Consider the following 26,739-nt stretch of genomic DNA (forward strand, 5'->3'; position numbering starts at 1 on the left):
TTAAATTTGTTTATACCACACACAAATTAAATGTCTGGAATATGATTCAAAGTTTGGAAATATCCTGAATTTTGCCTATTTGCCTTGTACACGCGTTTCCCTTTGTCGATATAACTCGGTGGAACTTATGCCTTCCCGTGACTCACTGCCCTTGTTGTACTGAGAAAGTTTTCCCGTTTTGCTGTGTTTTGTTTAAATGTTTTGAATAAAATTTATTGAAAAAGATTTACATTATTGTGCCGTTGGCAGGCAGACGAAATGATAATTTATTGGTTATGGACAAACGCATAAACGTTTATAATATAATTTATCTTATTTTTTATTTTATCATGCTCTTTAGTCTGAATGACGACGAATAAAAAACAACTCGAATGATTGATTCAAGTTAAAAACAAATGAATAACAGAATATCCATACCCGAATCATCATGCAAATATAAGATATAACAATGATCAATATTTAAACACGAATAAAATTACACTTATACGGGTATGTCATGTAAAAGTGTTCTAAGAAATTAAAAATAAACAACAATATTTTGGGTGAAAATCGGGCATGTATGCTTGAATAAAAGTTAAAACCTTCCAGAGACTTCTTTCCTTCTTGAAAACAAAAATTGAAATTTATCGGACGATTCGTCAAAGTAAAAAGCGACTCAGTTCACAACAATGACTTAGCAAAACGATTCATGTGCATAATTTATGTCCAATAATCTGGAGAACGTGACATTAGTAACTGATGTTCCGTTTGTTTTGCGTCGAACTTTTGACCAATAATATTTAATTTTCGCGTTCCTCCGTTGCAGTAATAAACCTATAAATAGCACCCAGCGATATTCTTCTATCAGTATAATTTTTAATTTTAGTTAAAAGCTGGGATTCTCGCTTAATTTGTTTATACTAAAATGTTTACGTTAAATCCGTGAGAACGAGTTGTAATCGAATCGTATATGATTTTGCATCACCAAGCAGCCAGCTTTAAAGCGAAATGAATAAAATTTGTTGAGGTAAATATTGAGGTTATGCTGTTTTTAATGTTGAAGACAATGGGGACTGTAATTTCTTACTGATTTTCGAGACAGAGTCGAAGCCATTTTCGAATTGTCAAATATTCTAAGAGTCGGGAGTTAAAGTCGAATTGTTTTTAATCGGTAAGCGGACCCCGGTTGCAATTTGTCAACACGGGGCCGGAGTCGAATTTTTGCATAACTCAAAATCGGGAGACGAAAGGAACTTTTCCCGGCTCAACGGCGTTCATTCAATAAACTCTACGATAATATGATGGTTCCTTGATATAAAATAAAAAATGATTGGGCATTAATCTCTACGATAAGATGAAAATTGAACAAGATAAGAAAAAATGATTATATAGATCAGAGGTGATGGAGGTTCGTTCCACTTGTCAGGTAGCGTCCTCGTAAATGCAGAAGAAATTTAAAAATCACAAATAATGAACAGATTCTGCCAGTTCACATTTACTCCGACATTTCAGGCATCCAAGCACAGCATTCCTCCCTGAAACAAAACGAGATTGAGTTTTGTGAGAATTTTTTGAAATAATATTGTACACGATTAGTTAGAGTGTTTTGCTAATTAGTTGAAATGAATATTTGATCGAATTTAAATTATTAGTATTAAAAATGATTTGAGCCGCTAGAAGAGCTATTGGTAGCATTTTTTTCAACTTTATTATTTCTATGGGATTCGACATTTCACCCAAAACTTTTTATTGTGATTGACATCTGATTTTCGGAACTGTTGATGCTATTAACACACCGATGTATTTGAAGAAACAATTGGGAGATGGCCAACCAGTTATACACTAAGATTGTTTTAAATAAGTTTTTCATAGAAAGACCCTAAACGGCCAACTAAACTGTAACGGCCATTGACGCAATAAGAGTTCAATTCATAAGCTTATCTCAGAGATAGAGATGCCAATAAAAGGGTTGACATAGCACTTGGTTCACGCATCGCAAGGAAAACAATGGTATTAACGCCTCATTTAAAGACGTTAAAGTTTAACTTTGGACATTTCGAGTTCAAAGCCGGTCTCCAACATATTGCTAACGGCGTAATAAAGTTTGTAGGGCGTGTAGAAAATGATGAGGGTCAGGCGCTTCGAAACAAAGTGGCTCTTGTGAATGAGTTGCTGCTGCCTGATACTGTATTTAATAATTAGGGTTGGTTAGTTCCAAGAAAGCAAGATTATGGTCCAATAAATCTGGCAATCATCCTATTTTAAAATGTCAAGATTTTTTTGGCACAACATCGACATTTGAGCCATATGGGGAATGGCTACAAAAGATCTGACTTACTTTGGTAATGCCATTTTAAGGTTTCGTCGGTCAAATAATCCTGACAGTCGATTACATAGTATCTCGTCTCTTCTGATTTACTACAGAAAGGAGAACAGGCCTTGGGAAGTTTCGATATACTTGTTGTCGTCTTTGCTGCAGTTCCAATGCCAATAATTCCGGGTATCTTTGTGGCTCCTATAGTCACCTCCTTCGTAGAAATTGAATTAGGATCGACAACAGGTCCAACAGATTCCCCCTGAAAACAATTGCATGAACTTAATTCTTGAATATATTTTTTGTTATCAGGTGAATCAGAATATATATTTTTGTTATCAGGCTTATCCAAGCCCTCCGCTTCGCTATTCGATAGTCACTGATATTTAACGACATGTAAGGACCTTGTTTAGAAAGACCGGAAGAATTCCGCTCCGGTGTTGCCCGCCCATTTTTTTGCATCTTGAGGAGGGGCTATGAGATTCAAATCAGATATGTGCAATCTGCAATGCCAACAAGGTTGGGTTTGGCGACCCTTAGCATATATTAGATCGATAATGCGGTACTATTTTCGGCTCTCCAGAAGTATGTGTACCAATATGGAAGTAACTAATTTTGTTTGTCTATTTACATCAAGTTGTGTAAAGGAACGGAAACCTATGGACAGGGGGTATATTCGCTTGGCTAGCACAGACAGTCCCAAACTCGTACTAGACTAAAATAAGGAAAATCGGAGTAAAAATATTTCCTAATCTGGTACACATACTAAGCGAGTACTCTTAAGTAATTTTCTCAGTGTTGCTTGAGGTCACGCCAAAAACAACTGATTGGATCTCAGTCAATTACCGTGTAGCCTTAGGCAGCTCCCTTTTTAACAAATAAAACAATTTTACCTCCCCGGAAAATTCGCCTGTGTCGAATTTAAACAGTTCTTCCATTTTTTCTAAGAGTTCTTCCGCGGTCCATTCACATTTACTCTGAAATGGAAATTTCAAGTTGAAACAAATTATTGCAGAAGTTGTGTGATTATAGCTTAGATCTATCTAATTATTCAAGATTTGTCGGGTCAAAGAAGGACCTAAACAAAAATATCCCAGTAGCAGTGGCCATCTATGTATCTTGAACAACTGTAGCCTTATCGAATAATCGTCTTCTCGACCCAGCTTTATAATAGGAATATAGTTCAACCCACAGATATCCAACATTTGGCGACAAAGAATTTCAGTTTAACCTGCTTACGGGTTTCGCCTGTTGAGCTAGGGTGCGAGAGCTAATTAAATGAAGTCTAATTCTAACTCGATTGTTGAACCAAATTTAGCGTGTTATTACTCAGCACGTACCTACAGATCATTTTACCCAAATCTCATTGTTTTCAAAGTGAAACAAATCAACTTCATTTAATCAGGGATCATTTACATATATTTTCCTAACCGATAACTTCACTGATTAGAAGGGTTTAAAACATGAACTTTTTCATAGTTGTGTTTTATATATATGTAAAATAGCTTTAGTATTAACAAATTAGTATTAAATCGTTCACACATAACAAGATGTTTGTTCATTTAACTACTTATCATCGATATCCGCTTCGTAATAACGCCTTTGGCAAAGCATTTCGAAGCCGAGTTTATATTACGAAACAAGGACGAAGCGTTAAAAATAAATCACTTGTACTCAACTACGTGTTGTTTTCGTAAGTATGATTAACGAAAATCCAAATTTCAGTTTTGGAACAAATTTTAAATTTAGATATTTTAATCGGTAGATGTTCATAGTTGTTTAGAATCCCGGTTTCGTTGTTAATTCTATTTTTGTGTTATTATAGATCAAGAAAATAAGTTTTGAAGTGAGGACACAAATATGACGTGTAAGCTTGTTAAAATATACATGTCTTCTATATTAATTTTAACCTGTTTTTTTTCTCGCTAATCTGGTAAATATTTTGTCAAATCAGAGTAAGGATTATTCATATCTATCCCGAAAAACTGAGGATAATTATATGTGAATCACGGCCTCTAGTTACAATTGCAGTATAAAAATAGTTATCAATATAAACGATGGAAATTCCACGAAGGAAAAAGCCTTAGCCGACCAGCGGCTTTGGATTACGTGTGACGACCATAAATATCATAACATTATACGGTGCTACTTGAGCGTGAGGCCTACCGCAATATGTAGCCTACACCTGACGTCTACCACGTGAGGGATTATACAGCGATATACGCTAAATTGCTAACGGGAAGGTAGCCCTCGCGCCAAATTAGCACTCGTTATAATGAATCAAGCTTAAGGCCCAAGATATATTGACTAATAGTGCAGTGATAGTCGTATTCCACAACCCAGAACGTTCCGCTGGTCATATGTAAACCATTATACCTTATAAGGCTTATATTACAGATTCTATATAGTTTATGACATACCATGCTCTCTAGACATTCGTCAATCATGAGTTCGTCTGCAGATTTTGGTTTAGGAGTCGTAGGCTCAGTCGTCGAAGGAGGACGCGGTGTAGTGGTCGTCGTAGGCGTCGTCGCTTTTGTGGTAACTTTAGTAGTTTTGGGAGTGGTCGGTATGTAAGGGAATTTAATCACTGAAGGGATCGTTCTGGGGATACCGAACGTAAATTTGGGAATTTTGATTTTGATCTTTAGTTTATCGAGGAATCCGCCTTCTGTGCCTGAAAGTAACAAAAACAAAATTGAGTGACATTTGATCCAAAGCGAAAATGCGTTGAAGGGACAGGATGTTCAAAAAACGCCACACATCTGGCTAAACAAAACGGGTAATATTGCAAACAACCATTCATATGGAAGACATCGTTATCAAATATTAATCGATGAGCCGTTATTACCGATCAGGGAAACAAAAAACTCCTTAAAAAGTTTAAACGAAAACCGCCATTTAGTTTTTTATCTTAACAATGAGGAAGGGGTTTCAAGACACAGAATTGCGAATGATCTCCGAATTCTAGTCGAAGGTTTCAATCAATTTGAAATTATAACTTGAAAAATAATCTCTACAAGAAAAAGCCGTCACACCCAGTTTTATACGACGTCTCATCTTTTTATAATATAACAAAATAAAATTTTTATGACAGTGTGATGTGTTACGGCCAAGGCTAAACAGCTGTACACTGGAGCTCCTGAATAAAATTAGATTTATCAGAGTCGCTGTCACTATTTTAAGAATCGGGAGTCGAAAACGATTGTAAATTTACAGTCCCGGTTGTGAACTTGTGTTACGAAATGCCTGTCTTCAGTTTTACGTATCTTGTACTGCTGGATACATATGGACGGAGCTTATGAAGTTGAAGTTCATAGCAAACCCTTATTCCACATAATACAAGTTTTACAGACTTCTTCTCTTTTAAATTAACATTATTTTTCGTTAAACTTACTTGTGACATAACAGAGCAAAAGTACGGCTAGAACTGACGTAAAAATCTTCATCCTGAACAGACTTTGTAACAAACTGATATTTATCAATGTAAAAAAGTTCGTGAGATATCTGTTATAACAAGAGAACAATGATAAATTAAAGAGAGAAATATGATACTGTAAAAGAACTCTGTTCATTCAAATACTCAAATCTAGTCACCCGAATCCATTTTATTTTTTTCCTACCAGTTAAAATCAATCCTACATAAATTACTAGGAAAAGTTGAACTCAGTTTAACTTGGGGACGGGGAACAAGAGCCGGTTATTAAGTATCGGTGCCAAAGGATCTATTATCCAATTGAAAGTTTTGAAAAATTGGCTCGCTCCATATAATGGACTAAAAGGAATCCCTATTGCAGACGTGTTTTCTCTGTCACCAATATTTTTTTTTAGTAAACCACGGACTTAGAGAGTTGAAATGAATTAAAAAATGCTTGAGCCTGCAGAGACAACATATAAAAACTCGAAAGCGATTGGTACAGTAGTCGAAAGGATGAGACATTTCGTCTCAGTAACAACGTGAACTGTATCATCAGCAACAGCAGCTAATAAATAAATCCAAGCCCACTTTTCAATAACAAAATCTATCAATCTGTTTATTCCTTTCTTTTCAGTCAGGCGGGCCAGAATGAAGGATCGATCTGACAACGAAACATTCAACTGACTTCGAAAAAAGACTCCAACTACATCCTTGATCTCGATAAAATATGCGAGAAAAACACTTTCGTGTACCATTATTAATTTACCAGTTATTATTGGTGAATTAAAAATACAAACGAACGAAGGATATAAGTATAACTAGGGCTTCAATAGCAATTTTTTTACCTCGGACGGCATTTTAAGTCAAGACAGCCCAAAATCAAACTCCTCTATATCCTACATTACTGGACAGAAACGTCTGCCTGCTTCCTATATAATACAACTATCGACAACTCCTTTATTTTACCTCGGGTCAGCGAATAATAAGTAAATGATGCACACAAGTAATCATTTCAAAAGTAAGCGATTTCGACGTTTAAGCGCGAATTTTTATAAAGCCTTGGGCGAGTTATATACTTTCTCCTTAAAGTTGCTTACGACTGATGACGTTTAACAAAACTCCACGCATCTTTAATTGCTGCGTCAGCGTTATCGAGAAAGTGCGTGTGTTACGTCATGATTTTTTCGGTGTTAAATTTAGTTCCGATGACTGATACTGGATGTATTCTCAATTTTCAGTATTACAGCAATAATTTTTGATCCAAGTTAGAATTTGTCACAGAAAATAATTACCTATATTCTCTCTCTATATAGTACCATAATACAGACATCCAAAGCGGGATGCTTTTTTAATTCAGTATTACAAAATTGGGTACTCCCGTAGTATGTGAACCAAGATGGCGGACACCGGAACGTAATATGTGGCTAGTCCCCGCACTTGGCTAGTCCCTGAACTGGTAATAGAAATAAAATAAGAAAAAAAAACGTATGGCCTAACCCTAACCTGGTACACATACTATGTTCTGGTGTCCGCCATCTTGGTTTGCATTCTACAGAACTACCCAAAATTGTACTTTACAGGGAGTCCTCGACTTACGACGTTGTTCCGTTCTTGAGAAGCGATGTAAGTCGGAACATTATACTGTACAGTACATGAATTACTACATATCGTACTGTATTGTAAAGTATGGTACTGTAATAAAATGTACAAATAATGCAAAAAGTACGATGTAAATGAGGAAAACCAATGAGACCAAAGCACTGATTTTCTTGATCACAATTATCCAGTGTAAAAGGGCTTAAATATTACAGTACAGAATTCTATTTTTTGAAAGTGCGTTCGTAACCTCGAAACAGCGTAAGTCGCGACCGTCGTAACCCGAGGACTCCCTGTATATATAAATTAAAATATGCTACAGACGTAAATGCCCGTCTTTGTTGTATAAATATTTTCAAGTTTCTATGTACTGCTATGCTTTATTCAATTCTTTTTTTTTTGTCTCAACCTAACTATCGCGCAGATTTTCGAATTCCAATCTGCATTGTTAGACTCGGATAGCAGTCCTTATACAAGAAAAATACAGTATATTTCTCTCCTTCCGTTCACTACGCTCGGACTGCTTTTTGTTTAAGTCTGTAGTCTTCACGCGTCAAGTTGCTTTTTTCAATAAACAAATCCGGAATTTCGGGTCTCCAGTTTCAACACACAATAACTTTTTTTTATTGAATACTAGTCTGTTAAACGTGTTGCCCTGTTCTTCTTTTGATCAGTGGAACATATGCCTTAATGGCTGCTTGTGTCACAGATAGGTTTTTATTCTGTGTATTGAAAGAATCAGAATACTCAGATTCCGGATTTGTGGTTTATTAGGAGGCAGCTTCACAGTTAAAAACACTCAAAACAGAGAACACAGGAAAACACGTCCGACATCCAACAGAAGAGAGATCGAAAGACAGTATTTGCCTCGCATGCAGTGAGTGGTCGGAGTCCAAATCCGACAAAACAGCATTAAACAAGGGCCACCATAACAGTCTATTGATATAAAAATATATATATACACACAATATAAACACGGACACTTTAGTTCGCGGCACTTGCATGACGCTTTTTTTTCTGAGAAATGGGCATAAATGAGCGTTGTATAAAAATATATATACGCAACTCTTGTAATGATATTTTCTCGACTTTTGGCTCCGAATTATTTCTATAACGTATTATTGCAAAAATACTGTTGCATATTTCGAAAGTATTTTCGCGTGTTGTTGGCGTACAAGCCGGTTTATTTATTCGAATCAGAATATTTATTCACCTGCTGTTTCATAGTAGCTTACTAATAGATGATATTATTCTGGCCTATTTTGCGGGGCTAATTTATGAATACTGCAACTGCACTAAAACTTCGCAGAAGACAAAATCACCTTTCGATAAGTTGATTTTAAATCCAAATTTCAGAATCCGATCAAAAACTGGGAACAGCATAATCACGAAAAGGACCGTATTTAAATTTTGTAGGGTGGTTCACGTACTCGCTGGTCGGTTACGCCTTCCTCTACCATCAAGTCTATGCATCTGAAAACAAACAAGAGAGCAATGCTCAAATATATGGACACGAAAGCTATTGATATTAATTGCAACACGCTGTTAAACCAGCAAATATTTTTTGAATTGATAAAACCGCAACCACCATATTTCATAAAATGTTGAACACTATTGAAACATTGTAATGCTTCTTTATTGGCATATTTGATGTTGTTTACCGCAAAACTGTAATGAAAAAAAAAAAAGATGAGCATAAACGTGGCAGCTGTGCAAGAGAGAGAAAGAGTTTATTTGTTTTGTCTTCCAGATAACATATACACAACAAAAACATAATTAATAAAAAGCGAAACAGTTCTCGGTATAGACTGGGTGGCAACGATACGACCATGCGGTCATCGGAGTCTGTTACCACCCAACATTAATATCAATAAACATGAATAAAAAATGCTTCAGATATGTTTTAACATACTTTAGGTGTGTCCAGAAACAACATTAAGTTTCCATGGAGAGAAAGAAAAATTAATAAAAAATTTACATATACACAATAGGCAATAACATATAGGCGTTTAGAGTTAAAAAAAAATTCGGTCATGTTACACACTTGATCAATTGTGGTATTGGTCAAATTTTACATGAATATGTATTTTTGAGTATATGGATGCATCAATTGTGTGGAATCGGGTATTTAAAGTTGAAGAATACACAATAACATTTTGTGTAAATGGTGAAAGACTTTAGGCAGTATATATATATATAAAGACATTAAACAAAATCATTACAAAGTAACAAAATAAATTTGAACAGTTTATAGAGGACTTGCACGGGTCACGTGACATTGTTTACTGGACGGCAATAAAAACAAAAACGTCCATTTGGCTCCTGTCAGTTGAAAGTCGGATTAGACGTTTCCGTTTTGTTTGGCTGTTGAAAATGGTTATTTCGTATTGTTCCATTGGCTGTACGTATAGTATATAGACAACAAAATGGATCCTCAGTTATATTCCACTGTTTTCAGAAAATCCGGACCGTCGCGCAATGTGGATATCATCTATTGGCAGGACTGCTTGGTGTCAAGTCCATAAGTCATCTCGCTTGTGTTTCACTGTTTGCGGACAGCACTTCGTTGATGGTGAGTGATAATGTGCCGTTATCAATTTTTCAATCAAATATTCATAAGCCCCCTCATTTCAATGGAAAGCAGATGACAGACTTGTTATTGTGAGGCCTAGGCGTAGGCCTACTTGCAGACTTGACTTGTGTAAGGAATTAATCATCAATTGCCATAAGGTCGCCGGTCCGCAGTAAGGTGACACAAAAAAACGGACAAGGCCGTAATAAAACCTCTACAATCTAACCGGCGCGGCGGTGTGGCTCAACGGGCCAAGTGTTAGGAATACGCTCGCCATCGCACCTCTAATTACTCTGCGTGAGTTCGCAGGTTCGAATCCCATGCAGGAATGGTTATGTGCGAGAGGATTGCTGGACTCCTCGCCGTCGTTGGGTGGTTCACGTAACCGCTGGTCGGTTACGGCTTCCTCCACCACCAAGTCCATGCTTCCGAAAACAAACAATACAGTAAAACTAATCCCATACCCGACTTGGAATGTTAACCGGACGAGAGGCCGTGGTTCGCCATATGGATAAGCCGTCTTATCGGCTTTCCTCTCCCCCGGGATAAATATGTAAATCCTATCCTATCCTAACCACAAACACAACTAAAAATCAGCACCCAGCAGCAAACCAGACAAACATAACGCATTTGAGCAGCATGTCTGACTTCACAAACAATTGAAATGTCAGTATGTCGTAATAATGCTGGGTCAATTGTTTCCACTACGCCCGTATAAGACTGTTTATCATCAGTCCGTATAAGACAGTGGTTCTCAAACTTTTCAATCCGCGCCCCTTTTTAAGAATTTGTGGAGTCCCGCGCCGCACCTCAAATAATAACTAGCTGGCAATAAGCTACAAATAGTAAGGCGAAAGTATGTTTTATTCAAAAAACACGTTGGAAATACGTGAATGGAACGTAAACATCCAATATAAAGAAATATAGATATCCGAAATGAGGCGGACAAGATGAAATCTAACAATTTTTTTTCATTTTTAAATAGCTTCACGCCCCCTCAAATTATGGTCTACGCCTCCCTTGTGGGGCGCGCCCCACTGTTTAAGAAGAAGTTTTTTTGATGGAAGCTTTATTAAAGGGTTTATGTTGAAGGCCTGTGAAGTAATAGCAGCATTATTTTTGATTCAACAATTAAAGTTCACAAATGAGCCTTTCGCTCACGACTAACATACGGACGTTTGCATGGTGCCTTAAGACTAGCAAACCAACGTAACATCGAGTCTGTCATCTCTACAAAACGGTGCCAAATTTTTTTAATAAATTTTGGCGATGTACATCGTGTTGAAAATTTCATCATGTAGAAATATAGTTTTTGTAGTGTAATTTGTATTGTAGTTCTGTCAGTTTCTTAAAATAAGTTCTGTGCGATTCTTACATCAGAAACTTTTATAATAAAAATGAGCATCGTTCTTTTTTTCATTCAACTGTTCAGCGATCACAGGTTTAAATCACTCAGTTAGGATCATACAGCGATGGAACTCTGATGTCACACAAGCGCTTATAACGTTAGGGGATAGGATAGGATTTACATATTTATCCCGCAATGCATGTCCTCACTTGCATGTCCTGGATTTCAGTACCGACCGCCGTCGCGTGCGGACGTGGCTACCTCGAGCCGAAGATATGCATTCGAGAAGTGAATCCCAGACTTAGTGACATCAATAAACAAATAACAGAAATAGCAGATTTTTTAATGATGGACTGGAAATGTGCAACATGGGTGCAAAATGGAAGATTTTGTGATGGACGAAATTATGCTCTGCTCAAATAGGGAGAAGACCTGATATACAAATGGTAAACCGTAAATATATACTTCTACGGTTAAACCAGAGCCATTAGATAATGGTGGTGGTATATATTTACGGTTAAACTGCACGAACTGAAATTTGAAAATTCACAATCGATTTTTACATTGGTGTGTTAACGTTTTAGTAGATTTTACTAGATATATGTTTGAGCATGGAACGGAAACATGCATTCGCACCTCATTCTAGGATTTTTCGGACTGTTTGTTTACATGCCGCATCACACGCACAGCGGATATTTAATTCACTGTTTTGTCTTTGAAAAGATTGCACGCAACCTGATTACCAAGTGAAACGCCTGAGTAATGACTGCCGTCAATATTCATGTTTATTTGTTTGTGTTTGTGACTCGTTTTCTTTTTTCTTTGGTAAGTGAAGCGTTTAATACGTTTTAAACCTATTTTATTAGGTTTTGTTCACTTTCCAGATTCTTCGCCTTAATCTTTTGTGTATATGTGTTTATTTTGTTTTTGCGAATGAATCGAAATAAAATCTTATCTTATCTTGTGTTAGAGTCACTTTGTGTGCAACCAAACCTTTTTTCTAAGCAACCCAAATTTTGTAAAAATGTAAATTTCGTAAAATCTCGCGACCAAGGATATGCGCAACCACATAGCCGTCTCACATTGTTTCTTTTTCCCATGGAAAAGTATGTCAATTTTCATCTTGCGCTTATCCCCTGTAGCGACTGCATTGATGCGTAGTGGTCGTCTCGGTAACTAGAATAGTTTGTTTATTCTGAGATGACGCGTTTTACGTCATATCGTACGATCCAAACTGCAAAGAGGCGTGTCTGCATCTGCATTGCGTGATATCGATGTATTTATTATTGATATGCTAAGTAGGTCAATCATAAAGTCGATAAAAGACTTCGCGCATTCGGCTTTGTTTCGCGATTGTCATTTTTTGATAGATCATTGTCTGCGCGTGTCGGCATCTGCTTGATTTAAAAAATAAATTAGTGTCATACAACATATGCATGCGGTGAACTCGTGGGCCAAAAATACAAAAGACAAAAAGAGGATTAAATAATAAATGAAGTACAGTGCAGTACGTTTCAGCCAATGACATTAAACAACATGATGCGCAACTCCGGCATTTTTGTCCGAAGATCGTATTCGATAGCACGCTCCAATGCACATACTGAAAACGAGCGGATGTGTGCTGCTTTCAAGGCGTAGCACGAATGGTGTTCGTGCCTGCTTTGACAGTTGTTGTCGATTTTAATGATATTTTTGAAAGTTGGGGTAAAAAGAAATCGGTAAAAGGTAAGGTGAATACTATTGTTGTATATCACACCCGGGCATCGCACTATTAAGTACATGTGGGAAAGCCAGCCTTTGTCAAATACCACGAAGTTATTAATTCAGTACGGTACGTAGTTGCCCATTTGCCGAAATTACATATTTACTTACCCCTTATGGTTTCAAATAGTTCATGCACCTCCAGTTAGATTTTTTTTAATCAGTGAGGATATATACTCATTGTTGATTGCTGCTCATTGTAACATACTATTACGCATTCACTTTTATTTGCGTATTGAATCAAAGTGTTAACAAGTTCAACTAACATTTCACTCATACCGGTCTATATTGTATAGTCTGATTTCTCAAGTATTTGGAGCCACGAATGCTTGTAATTTTCTGACTAAACCCTTTTATTAGTTGGTTTATATACCAAATTCAGTAAAATATTTTTTAAATAAAACATGAGATGTTGGATTTATTAGCTTTTCCATTCTGAATCATATAGACTGCTTTATTTATTCTTAACGAAAATTAATAAATCTCCTCTCTTTCTTCAGATGTGAAAGTTGTGGACAAACCTGTCTAAGCATTGTGAGACTCTTGCAGCACAAGAGGCAATAGCAGAAATAGTAAGTATATCAATCAAGAAATTAAGTCGACATAAAGCAAAACTTTCAACTATTCGTCTAATCTCAATTTCCTATTATTTGTTCACAGGACAACTATAGCAGACGGGGAGATATCAGAAGTCTGGCGACATATCAGTGACAGTGTGATTCCAAGAAATATAATGCAATTGAAAATAGAAATTTGCAATAGAAAAACAACCTATGGAGGCATGCAAAGGCATTTGACCCTCCGGTAGAGTTGTGTATGGCCCCCACATCCTGCAGGGCTTGAGGAAAATAACTAAAAATTCCAAAGCGTAAGATTGCATAAGCGGTCTTATTTGTAAAAGGGCACAAAACACGCCAGACATACTTAAAACAGCTTTGGAAATGAGGATTACGGGTACCTCACTGCACCTGTGTTATATTTGGTTCATCAACTTTTGGTAGTACTATAGAAGAAATTCCGGAAGGGGTATAATCATCATTCATGATAAAATACTATCATATATTTTTTGAACAACTTCAATCTAGACCAGGAATCTCAAACTCGCGGCCCCAGAACCAGTGCGGCCCTCGAACGCTTAACAATAATTGTAATAGTATTTTGGAAGTTTTTTTTTTATCTAAATGTAATAGATTTTTCAAACCTTCTAAAGTGAAATTGATTATTCACACAGAAAACAATTTACTGAAAGTAGTTTTGGAATATTAATTTTTTTTGTCCACATTTTGACCCAATTAAGAATACACATCACGCTAGCAAAAGAATACTTGAATAAAACACTTGAGTAATTAAATTAAACGCAAAGTACATGAAGAAGGTGGCATTTTCGAAGAAAATGGGAGTTGTAACATTTCTGCTCTTCACAAAATTCTGAAGCACATTGTTTAATTTGTCATATTTCCATCAATACAATCAAAAAACACAATAAGCTCAGCAGTCAATATGACAAATTCGAAGAACAACTTCGAACAGAAAATTTCCATGTGTTTGTATATTAATATAATTATACAACAACTTAGTTACTAAATATCAATAATAATTCAAGCAATCCTATGCCACGCAATGTAGTGCGAAATGTCTTGTCGAAAAAATCTGTCATTTGTTTTTTTACTGATCTATACATGAAATGATAAAAGTAACTTTTTTGCATTACTGGAATTAATTAAACATTCGTAAAGATCCAGATAAACCCATGATCATGTGGCCTCGTTAGTTAGAGTTGGTACTATAAAATCATTTCAGACTGGCCTTAGTATGCTGGTGACACAAAAAAGATGCCAAACGCCAGGACAAATGTAATTATTAAAACATTGAGTTTATACTGTAGTATTTTTGTTAATTTTAGGTTCATATATTTAGATTAAGTTATTTTTAGTGTATGTATTATTCTTTCCTTATTCAAAGCTTGTTCAAAAATTATTTTGATGGTTGTACATAGAATTTTACGATTTTTTATAATAAATACTGTAACTTGCAAATGTTGCAATAATAGTGGAATGCAAATATTAATATGTAATTGCATTTGAAATTGAAGAAAATAATAAAACTTAATCCAACTGTTTAGTTGCATCACAATATATGTCACAAACTAAAACTATCTTAAATATATCTTTTGAGTATACATTATCAAAAACTGTTTGCGGCTCTTTTTACAATTTTCAAAATGCAATGCGGCTCTCGAAAACCCATGAGTTTGACACCACTGATCTATTCTAGACGATTCAAGCATTGCTTTGGGAAATTATATCACTTCAATTAAATTGAAATAATCTCGCTATATTAAATACAAAATCGTTGCTATCATAAAGGTAAACCAATTCAGCCACTCGAAATATATTGGCCTTCACAAAGCAATGGAGGCAAAATTGAGAGTTCATGAGTTATGAACATTTGTTATTTTCTTTGTCTTGAACTTTCCATACTCCACAGCCCCTATTAATTTTTATTAATTTTAATTACCATGTGATGGTCATACATACCTTTAACTTGTATTTTCTGTCATGATGTATTATCTCAATGTGCCAAACTATTAATTAGTGTGCATATTTTGCTTCCAGATGACATAAATGTATTGTCATGTTTATTACCTCAGCTAGGAGTATTGACAAGAAAAAGGTGCCAGTAAATTAGGTAAAAAAATTTCAACTCATTGTTATAATCAGAATTCACAATCAATAGGAATTATAAACAGCCAACAATCAGTGAGAATTATATGCGAAATCCCTCAGAATAAATTTGTCTAAAATCGGAGGAAGGCAAAAAATATAGGTAGTTTCCATTTCAAGAAGAATTGCTCGAGCCAAACTAAATGAGCATCGTCAGGTGATCGGTAAGGCTGCAAGTTGAATTCAGCCCTGCAACCTCCTGCATAGAAGATAATATTAATTAGTGGGCTATGAGCTAAATTCCTAAATTTAAACAAACCTATCTACGATGCATTATGTACCAGCAATGTTACCTACGATTAACTGAATATGTAATATGTCTAATAAATTCACCTACAAAAGCAAGTTCGATAGGTGCAAACTTTGTGTTATGGAATTGTATCGCAGCACAGTTTTGTATGACACCCTCTTTAAATGAAATTTCAATGATTAAGCGCAAACATTAAAATTACTAACTTTGTCATTATCTGCAAAATGTTCCACACAAATCTTTCCGCTATCGCGTTTGTAATCTTCTCTGATAAAAAAAAAAGTCTATGATGTCCAGAATTGCTCTTTACAGCTTGCCTGTTATTCCAGCTTTCCAAGTAAGCAAAACTTCTTAGATATAGAGATTATTTTGTTTCGTTACAGACGCAAAAAGGCAGTTACTACACGTAAAAAAGACGCCGAGTAGCAAAAGCGAGCGGAAAACGGACGCGAAAGGCGACGAGAAATATGTGCATTGGAGCGTATCATGAAATACAATGTTTTGCCTGTAGTCTTATGGAGTGACGTCAGAGTTGCCTATCATGTTGTTTAATGTCATTGGTTTCAGCGTAGACTGGGAGATGGCGATACCACCATATAGCCATAGGTCGTTGAAGTCAGCTGTTCCTGAATTTAGACAATTTTTTTGTGATGAGAAAGAAAAGTAAAATTGATTCAGACCAAGGTATGTGTGAAGGTATACTCTAGTACGGTAGTAATTGTATACAGATTGAAGCTAGGCTTGTTCTGTAGTTAGGGTATTAGTGTGTAAACATGTGAATTCTGGAATTACAGAAATTCTCAGCCTTATCAAGCAAAAAATGAAAGTAAAAGAATTATTGATATCAGTGTGGGAGGGGATAACTGGAAAAGTGTATGTGAATCACATTACTTTGATTACTGCATTAACAAAATATATTATTCAGATATTGCTGTATCAGTCTACCACAGGGGTGGGCAACATTCGGCCCGCGACGAGATTTTGACTGGCCCGCTGACTGTACATCAGTACACTATGATATTACATTATTACAATTTTAGTAGGTCTACATACTGACATAATGATAAATTCATTATGTGTTTTTTGGTCTTTATTTTTTTGTAGTTTAAACTTCACTTTGAACGCGAATTATAATTTTCTTTCTTGCATTAGCGAATAAATAAGTGATTAAGATATTGAATAATGAATACTATTCATGTCATAATCCGGCCTGCCAAGAACTTCATTTTCCTTGATTTTTGCTATAGCATTCTTGCGTTATACGCATAAGGATCCACCTGCGCAAAGGCATAGAGCAAGGAAAGGTAGTTTAGTTTCACGCAACCCCAACTGTTAGAATTGATATTTTTATTACCATTTTTTTTATTACTTGTGTCGGTATAATATTTCATGCCAGACAGAAATAAAATATCTGAATCTAAAATTTGAAAACTAGTGAGACTAAACTCAGTGATTGAGTTGATTTCGCCCATGGACTGTTGGATGACTTTTGACTGGACTTCATACCTAGGCCAATAATTCACCCCCCCCCCCCCCCCCCCATATTAGTTGGTATAGTAATAATGTAATGTTTTAATCCTCTAGTTTGTTTACTGGTTAAATACAGGGTTCTAGTTTTTCGAAGGTGACCCATACTTGACACCACCTGGCCCATACCTTGCGTGATAATTTATTTTTAAATGACATTTTTGTTGAAAAATTCACTTTTTCCCAAAGCTGGTTCTAATAACCCCCAAAAAATGCTGGAAATGATTAGCTATTATGTTCAACTTTCAGTGAGTAAAAGAGTCATTATTTAGAGCAAAGGACGAAAATGGTATACTCTACCAAACTTTGGTGGCCCATCCATACCTCTCCACTTTCCCCTATGTACAAGATCACCTTTTTTATTTTCAGGTTATATTATTAGATAGGAATTAATATGAAAGATATTAAAGTTTAATAAAAAATTATTCAGACTGAAAAAATCAAGAAAACTTAAAAGTATAATGGAAAAGAAAACAATTTCATTATTTATAATATTTTTCGTCATCGTGACAAAAAAAGAATTTTCTTCTGCGCTACCAACAAACATTTCTGAAGAAGCAGAACTAAGATTTATAAAAAATGTTTACGAAGGCGAAGACAGTCGAACACTTTTTATGGAAAAAGTGCAGAAATTAGGACGAAATAACACAGACGCGGAGTTGAATATGCTTTTGCCATATAATAATTTAATGTCTCTTGGGTCCCTCAAGTGTTCCGCTTGCAAATTGACATTAGAGTACGCTCTGTGGAAGTTCAAAAAACCTGACGGAACTTATGATGGGTTGCCAGAGTTTGTTGAATCCGCCTGTAAAAGATTGAAAATAGAAACTACAGACGTCTGTGATGGGATTGTAACAACTTATAAATCTGTGGTAAGCACTTATTTTATTTTCCAAAAAAATTTGCTTATAAGCAGCCAGGGTCACATGTATTCCGAAGCAAAGTTTCCCGAAATGCAGAAAAAATACTGAAACCAGGGATTGCCAGAACCACATACTTGACTATTTCGAATACATTCTAAAAAAATGTTTTTGAATTTGGAATTTTACTACATTCTAAAATACCCCACATCTGCCATGTGTCATAAGCACTTCATGTCGGCGCTAATTGAAATCTTTTGAAATTGGCTGTAATTTATTGCACAAGTCTGTCTTCGATTACGATGAAATGAAATGGCGCTAAGTGTGTGCAATATTTAATATTCTTATCAAAAGGATATTCGAATATTGAATTCAAATTGGCCATACCTGACTGAAACTATATAGATTTATGATGATGCATCATGTGCACTTATTCAGGAGATTGATTTCTGAGAGAAGCTTTTTACTGAAGTACCAAAAGACTAAAAAAAATGTTTTCAGAATAAGTGGTACTCCCGTAGGGTGTGTACCTGGTTAGGGTTAGGCTGTAACTTTATTCCGATTTTCCTTATTTTAGTTCTATTTTGGGGACTGTCTGTGTTAGCCAAGTGGAATTACCCCCTGCCCATAAGTTTCAGTTCCTTTAGATGACTTCATGTAAAGTAGCCGAACAAAAATAGTTACCTCCATATTGGTACACATACTTCTGGAGCGCCAAATAAGTGTAGTGTAGAATTGTCATAGTCGTTTTGCTAATTGTAATAGTTATCTTATCTTTTCAGGTTCTCACTTTATTGCATGAACTCCAGTTAACAGGCGAACAAGTTTGTGGACTTATCCTTCCATCAACTTGTTACTCCGCAGATTTACCTTGGAATAAGATTAAATGGAACGTTACAATACCTGGTGTCATCCCCAAGAATGCCACATCATCATACACCAGAAATACTAGAGGCACAAAAAGCACAGCCCGAGTTTTACACCTTTCCGATATCCATATGGATTTAAATTACAAGCTGGGTGGAAATGTCGACTGCTCTGAACCGTTATGTTGCAGGGACACTAAGAAAATGAAATCAGACTCAAGGCAAGCAGGGTATTGGGGCAGTTTAGGATATTGTGACACACCTTACTGGACTCTTGAAAATTTTTTACAGCAAACTTCAAAAAATACGTACGATTATATTATCTGGACTGGAGACTTACCAGCTCATAATGACTGGAGTCAGAGTCGTGACAATCAGATTTCTGTCCTATATAATCTCACTTCTCTGTTAATAAAATATTTTCCGAAAACCCCAATCTACCCTTCTCTCGGAAACCATGAAAGTTTCCCGGTCAACAGTTTTCCTCCCCGGTATGTGGACGACAACAATTCAATAACATGGCTTTACAAGGCACTTACAAAAGCATGGTCGCCATGGTTACCAGCCGATGCCCTTAAATCTGTGAGCCAATCAGGCTGCTACACGACCCTAGTGCGGCCAAGGTTCCGTATTGTGTCATTGAACATGAACTATTGCAACCAACAAAACTGGTGGATGCTGATTAACCCTGTTGACCCAAATCATGAACTCGAGTGGCTTGTGAGTACACTTCTGAAGGCAGAACTCAACGATGAGAGGGTTCACATTCTTGGACATATTCCTCCAGGTGAATGAGTTTTATTGTAATACAGTTATTTTATTTTTTATACACGCAAAGTCGAGAACATCCAGTTTGTAAATATTTGTTACCAATCCATGTGTGGTATGAAAATAGTTTACCAGATACTCATATGGGATACATAAACTTAATAAACATAAATATATACCCAGATCAGACGAAACGTTACACAAATATATCAGTGTTAGTGTGCAGCTGGACGCACTAAAGATCACTTGGGTTAATTATTTTTACTCTTGCTACAGCCTCCTTGCATTATAACCATACTGATACACTAGCACAAAGGCATAGAAGAAAGACAAGTAGCTGAGAGAAAGCCCCACAGAAGACAAATTATAATCTAGAAGGTTGTGAAAGCTGTAAGCCTATAATCAACTGACTAGGGGTTATGTAAACCACAGTACAGAGGCGAATAGTCCAGCAATCCCATCGCATATATTTATATCCCACCGGATTCGAACGGCTCGATTAGATTTGAACCCACGACAAATGCACCTGCATACTCTTGCACCTATGGAAATTTGCATCTACAGATATTTGAACCCATACTAACCCTCTTCCATGGAAATTTGCATCTACAGATATTTGAACCCATACTAACCCTAATCCATGGATTTTAGCAATGATATATAGATTGAACCCACGGATATACGGGTGCAAATGTGCGTGGGTTCAAATGTGCTGTCACCGATTCGAACATGAGAAATTGTTTAGGGTTTTGATGCACCAACCACGGAGCCATAAGTGACCTATTTTGCGATTCACAAATATGTGTGATATTATAGTAAAGCAAGAACAACTGATAGGAAGTCTACCAATAGTGCATGTAATAGAGAAACGCCTGAAAGTGCTATATGATTACATTGTTGTTTTAATAACTTGATAAACCTCTTCGTGGTCACCTCAAACTATGTAATTTGTTACATACGAATGCTGTGTTAGATCGTGAAATACTCTTCATTAAAAATAAATTGTGAAACTAAGCAAAGACAGATATAGCGGCTACTATTCATAAAGTCTTGAAATTGAAAAGGGAACTTCTTGATACCATATTGTTTTGGCCCTCACAGATGTATTGAATGAAGTAAAAATACTTAAACAATTACTGATTAAAAAACAACAAACCTGGTTAATAAGATATATTGAGAACTTACTTCATAACAGATTAAAATTGTAAAGCGGCTTCAGGGACACCCTACCCCGTACATTTGGCTGTTCAACTCCAAATAAACAATGGAGTTGATCAATAATAATTCAATTACCATTAATTATTGATTATCGAGAACAGCTTGACATAGGAGTAAAGTTAATTACTATTATTTAATTAATGAGCGAACCAATTAACATATGTCAGACAGATTGTAGCTACTAGTTCTCGTACTTTGTGGAATTTTCGTAGATGAATCATTTATGCAATTTTATTTGGACAAAAATATTTTATACTAATTTCACAAAACTCTAAGCTTTTCATTAAGATTAGCCAGCCCGTTGTTTTGGATACATGGACTTGGTTGCTTAGTTTTGTAGATGGTTTCTTTCCGTGAGATAACTATAAAAACCCTATCATATTACTATAAAGCATTTGTCTTTAACAGGCAGCCCAGATTGTCTTCCTATATGGAGCCATAACTACTACAACATTATCAACCGTTTCAAAGACACAATCGTTGCTCAATTCTTCGGCCACACTCATTGGGATCAGTTGGAAATTTTCTATGATGAAAAGACCAAGTCCGTTCCCACTAATATGGCTTACGTTGCTCCGAGCATAACAACATATCCGAATATGCATCCTGGATACAGGTATGGGCATTGAAACTTGATAATATGATTATTTCGATTCCATAATCAGCATAACAAATGACAGAATAATTGATAAAAATAAATAACAACTGATAACGAAATCAGGACATTATAGGGTTCCATGAAATCTTGAAAGCATTTAAAATTGCAAAGGGAATTTATCGATACCATATATTGTTTTGGCCTTCACAGATATTAAATGAAGTAAAAATACTTCAAAATACTAACTGATTTCATAATCATAAGAATTGTAAAGAGACTTTATGGACACTCAATCAAAAACCTATATTATTATTATTCTTTTGTATAATAATAAGGAGATGGGTGTATGAACTTGAAGTCAGTCTTTATATACGATCAGACTGAAATGTCTTAACAAGGATTGGTGTTGTCTTTGTCAGAAAAATGAATTGATTGATTACCTGACATTTCAAAATTACTTGAACAGATACCAGCAATACCTAAGGAAATTCCCTACTTTCTATTTTTTAAAACTGGTGTCACCAAAGATTCGTATTATACAAAATTCAAAAATTAGTGGGTCCTGATTTTTCCCAAAAAGATATTTCACAATGCCCCTAAATATATTTTAGATTTTTAGTATCTGTAACTTTGAGGTTAATAAAGAGTCAACAGAAAAAGCAATTAAGACAGCGTAATTCACATTGTTATTATTTTGATGTCGCAGTTCTTTTCGTATATTGTTAAGCACAGATATGTGCAAATGATACAATAACATCTAAAACTATTATTAGGAGTTATGTAATAAATAGAAACCTTTAAATGGGCCAGTGCTACAAAATAAAGAGTCGCTTGGTTCGCAGTTCGTTGGTTGAATAGCCCTGCTTCAGAATACAATTTTGGTTAGAGGGAAGTTTCTGCCCCCAGAAAATGCGTTATGGCCCCTCGTGAGGGCCCATTCAGGAAAATTCGACTTGGCTATTCAAGATCTGTTGGTGTGAGTGGGTTTTTCATACAGTATTTTGAAACAGAATTTAAATATTAAAGTAAGGATGTCTTAAAACTAGGGGGACCATTGCTAACAGGAAACACTAGCAATTTATTTTTATCAGCCTGGGGTTAGGTTGAAACTCAGTCAATTGTGCATGGGATTTAACTTTTTATCTATTACTTTAAATTGCTTTCGAAAATTTTGTTTTAAAATTGTACGTTGGAAATGCAGCGAGTGCGTAATTGTGACGACTGTTTCAAAAAGGAATAGGAATTTCCGGATTTTAAAATCCCCACCTATGAAAATCCTGGCTGCTTGCCCGGACCCCCAGTTCGAGTAAAGATATAAACCAGAACCACTCTGGACTTTCCAAAATTAGTAGCTCATTTTTTATCCCAGAAAATTGTGAATAGCCCAGTTCATAGCAATGGTGGAAACACAAACCCAGCTGAAAGGCGCCTGCCTAATAGCAATATTTTATGCAGACTAGAGATTTTTCAATGCATTTGCCGACTTCAGCAATTTAACTAAACTGGACACTGGATCACATTTAATGACATCATTTAACAGTCTGGAATTTCTTGAAAGATTTTTTTTTTCAAAATCTTATTGATCACTCGTTTCAGACAACTTTGTATAATTGCGGCAACAAAGATTACGTAATTCAGATAAAAAAATATGTCTGCAGTTGCATAACTTGCTGCAATCAAAGCAGACCTCAATCTGTATTTACTAACATGCAATCCGGTATAGTTTCGGCAGTTCTTGGGGTGCTCCCGTAGTATTTTTACCAAGATGGCGCAAAACCTGAACATAGTATGTGTACCAGGTTAGGGTTAGCAGGTTGTGCGCCGTCTTGGTACAAATACTACAGGAGCGCTGTTCTTGGCACTTTTGGAGTCATGCGTGATTACCGGTAATGTCTTTAATTTCTGAGTGAGCACATGTAACCTTTTTCTGAGCAAATTTTTTTTTTTGATTTGTGTGTGTTCCGAAGTTTCTATGTATGAACTAAATCGGAATATTTTTAATTTCAGGGAATATGTCACAGATGGCCTTTATGAGGGAAGCACTTGGAAAGTATTAGACCACAGCACATATATCCTAAATCTAACAAAAGTCAACTCTCAGCCAGCAACGCAAGAAGCAAAATGGGATATGCTTTATTCTGCCAGAAGTGCGTTCAACTTAACAGACTTATCCGCAACTTCTTGGAACGAACTCGTAAACACGTGGATAACACAAGATGGCGCCGAGTCAAGTTTTCAAAAATATTATTACTATTTTTATAAGGGGAATCCCCCGACCCCAGTTTGTGACAAATCATGCAAAAAGTCAATGTTATGTGATATAAAGTCAGCAAGGTCTGGGGATAGTCAGGATTTTTGCAATAATTTGTGATTGTGTTTATAGCGGCGGGTTTACGTCCAGCGGAACCACCTACTCATCTTTTTTCTTAACATTTTTGCTCAATTAGTTCTAAAACAAGAATGCTTTAGCTCTTATCTACTATATACAAAGTTCTCATAAGGTCCCATATTCAATTAGGTTAAAAGCCTAATTAAATGAAGTAAAAATACTTCAATAAACACTTATTAATTAAAATAATACGGATCCTGTTAAGATATATTGAGAATAGACTTCACAACAAAATTTTAAAATTCTAACTGGACTTTGTGAACACCCTGTATATTTGATATCCTATATTTGAAAATATTTCTTTAGAATAGATTGGGCGTAGCAAATTGTTCAGATCAGGACATCCCTGATTGAGAGACAGAAAGTATACATGACTGTATATAGAATTAATTTTTTTGTTGATATTCAATGGTGGTACAATATCTTGTTCATATGCAAATTTACATGTAATTAACTTTTTCTTTGTTTAAAATTGCGCATTAATTTCATAAATTGATGATGGCAAAAATTTTTAGGGCATATGACGTCATATTTAGAATTTCTAATACTTCTAGGCAAATTCTGTCTAATGTCTGACTGAGCCCTTTTCTGAAACAAGTTTGATATTCCTATTCCCTAAATGGATTAGTGTCCAAACAAAATGCTGTGGTTCAACATAGGATTAAGTCATCTTGCTGGATTCCCAAATTGTGTCTCCGAATTGAATAAAGTATTCAAATCGATACTGTCATGATATAATGGTATTCCCAAACTTCTTGATTTTTGGAAATATTTATAATAATTTATTTGGGAATTTGTCATTTCCATAAATTAAAAGCTCACACCATCACCTGAAAAATTTTGTTCGAACTCAATCAAATCTCGGCTTTCTTTTTTCAAAGAGCGATACTCCAAATTCAAAAATATATTGGATTACTTGCATACTCGATTTTTTTCTGTCACCTTATTGAAAAATAATTATTTCATTTCTGTTTCCCTTCTATAACACGAATATATATAAAGTTTCTCCATGGATCCAACAATTTCTTCAATGTTGATATTTGGTGCAAACGTTCCTACTATTGTTTAAGTTCATTTAATAATTAATATAAAGTCGAACTGTTTTCCATCAAGGAGCATAGCCATATACTGGCTTGCTTGTTCCTTCCCATATACGGATATTGACAGATTTTTATTCATATTCCTAATGTCACAATAATTTTTTTCTTCAATTTTAAGAATAAAAACCTATGAATAGTTCCGATTAACTTTAAAAATCTGACATAGGAATGTTACCTTAAAATTCTTAACTGAATTTTCTAACAGTTTATGTACCAGGCGAAAACAAAATTGTTCAAAATTTTTTTTTCAAGAACTTCAGCTATGTGGAATTCTTGTAGATGTTTTTATTTCGTATTGACATGAGTTCTTGTTAATCTGGGTTTACTGAAGCATGATATACTGCCTTAATTCTATATAGTAGATGTTGGCACTTCAGGGACTGCTCGTAACTTTGCTGAGAGATAAAAGTCTCCTTTGTTTGTGAATGAGTGCCCATATCTTTGCTTTGAACAAATTTTCCTCGAGCTCGAGCTCTGTATTTTCGCATTTGTGTTAATGCTATGTTTGCTCAGAGATTCTGTTAAGTTATAACAGTTTCAGATTTAAGAATCATAAATGTTCGTTTACTTTACTCAATCCCTTGTCTATTGGTGATTTATTCATATGCCAGACTATTGTTTTTGTCTTCCAACTTTTTCAAATCCTTATGACATCATACTCTGATTGAAGGGACAAATATTTTTCGAATGATTTGTAAGATATGTCGTCCATAGTTTGTCCGTCCTGATTATCACATTTTTGTTCAGAATATAAAAATCTCTGGACAAGCAGCCGATGGTATACCATTAGAGGAAGAATAATCTTTATTAGTATGTTGCCCATGCAATTTGAAACAAATAACTGGTTAACTATACCAATTTTGTATGAACTGCTAGCCAGACATATGTTTGCTATCTGATTGAACCATCTAATCTAAAATCCCATGCTAGCTACAGTCTTCAAATCTCCAGCGCCACTGATCTGTATGTCATAGGCAGTCGCATCAGCAGTTTTTCAAAAGTGAATGGCAAATAATTAAAAAAGGAACACAAAATAAAGGGTACTCCTGAAGTATGCGAACCAAGATGTCGCATAACCTGAACCCTAACCGGGTACACAACCTGAGTTCAGGTTGTGCGCCATCTTGGTGCGCATACTTCGGGAGGTCCAAATAAAGTCTTCTAAGATTTGTTTTCAAATTCATTTGGCAAGTGCTATTTTGAAAACATACTACATGAAGGCTGTCAAATTTTCCAACCTCTCTCCAATTCACCCCATATTAGCATTGCTTGTAGGGGCTCTTCCCAAAAATACTGTCCCCAGTCCAATACATGTTATTTTTCGGTTGTACCACTGTAATATATCTTGTGTTGGAAAATGCGTATATTAGTTTGTATTATATTTCTTTTTGTGTTTAAACTTTGTGAATAATTGAAAAATATGAGTTTATTGTAATTAAAGTTAATTCAATA

The 26,739-nt window shown here is 35.5% G+C and overlaps 2 protein-coding genes and 1 long non-coding RNA gene across 3 annotated transcripts; 2 read left to right on the forward strand and 1 right to left on the reverse strand.

Annotated features, from left to right (window-relative positions):
* Positions 1–630: 630 nt before the first annotated feature.
* Positions 631–5,800, reverse strand: LOC120348394 (uncharacterized). Its single transcript, XM_039418505.2, has 5 exons — positions 5,691–5,800; positions 4,714–4,970; positions 3,187–3,270; positions 2,318–2,555; positions 631–1,514 (listed from the first exon to the last, which is right to left on the reverse strand). Exons 1-5 carry the CDS (start codon positions 5,740–5,742, stop codon positions 1,441–1,443), a joined length of 705 nt encoding a protein of 234 aa, XP_039274439.2. The 5' UTR covers positions 5,743–5,800; the 3' UTR covers positions 631–1,440.
* Positions 5,801–12,828: 7,028 nt separating this feature from the next.
* On the forward strand, positions 12,829–14,088 carry LOC144426119 (uncharacterized). The gene is made up of 3 exons (XR_013477739.1): positions 12,829–12,952; positions 13,489–13,560; positions 13,649–14,088. It is a non-coding gene; the product is annotated as an uncharacterized LOC144426119 (long non-coding RNA).
* Positions 14,089–17,843: 3,755 nt separating this feature from the next.
* Positions 17,844–26,739, forward strand: LOC120342160 (sphingomyelin phosphodiesterase-like). The gene is made up of 4 exons (XM_039410876.2): positions 17,844–18,360; positions 19,131–20,001; positions 21,609–21,816; positions 23,806–26,739. The coding sequence occupies exons 1-4, from the start codon at positions 17,950–17,952 to the stop codon at positions 24,167–24,169; spliced, it is 1,854 nt and encodes a 617-aa protein (XP_039266810.2). The 5' UTR covers positions 17,844–17,949; the 3' UTR covers positions 24,170–26,739.

The sequence above is a fragment of the Styela clava genome, chromosome 1, assembly GCF_964204865.1.
Source record: "Styela clava chromosome 1, kaStyClav1.hap1.2, whole genome shotgun sequence".
In the NCBI taxonomy this organism is placed as follows: domain Eukaryota; kingdom Metazoa; phylum Chordata; class Ascidiacea; order Stolidobranchia; family Styelidae; genus Styela; species Styela clava.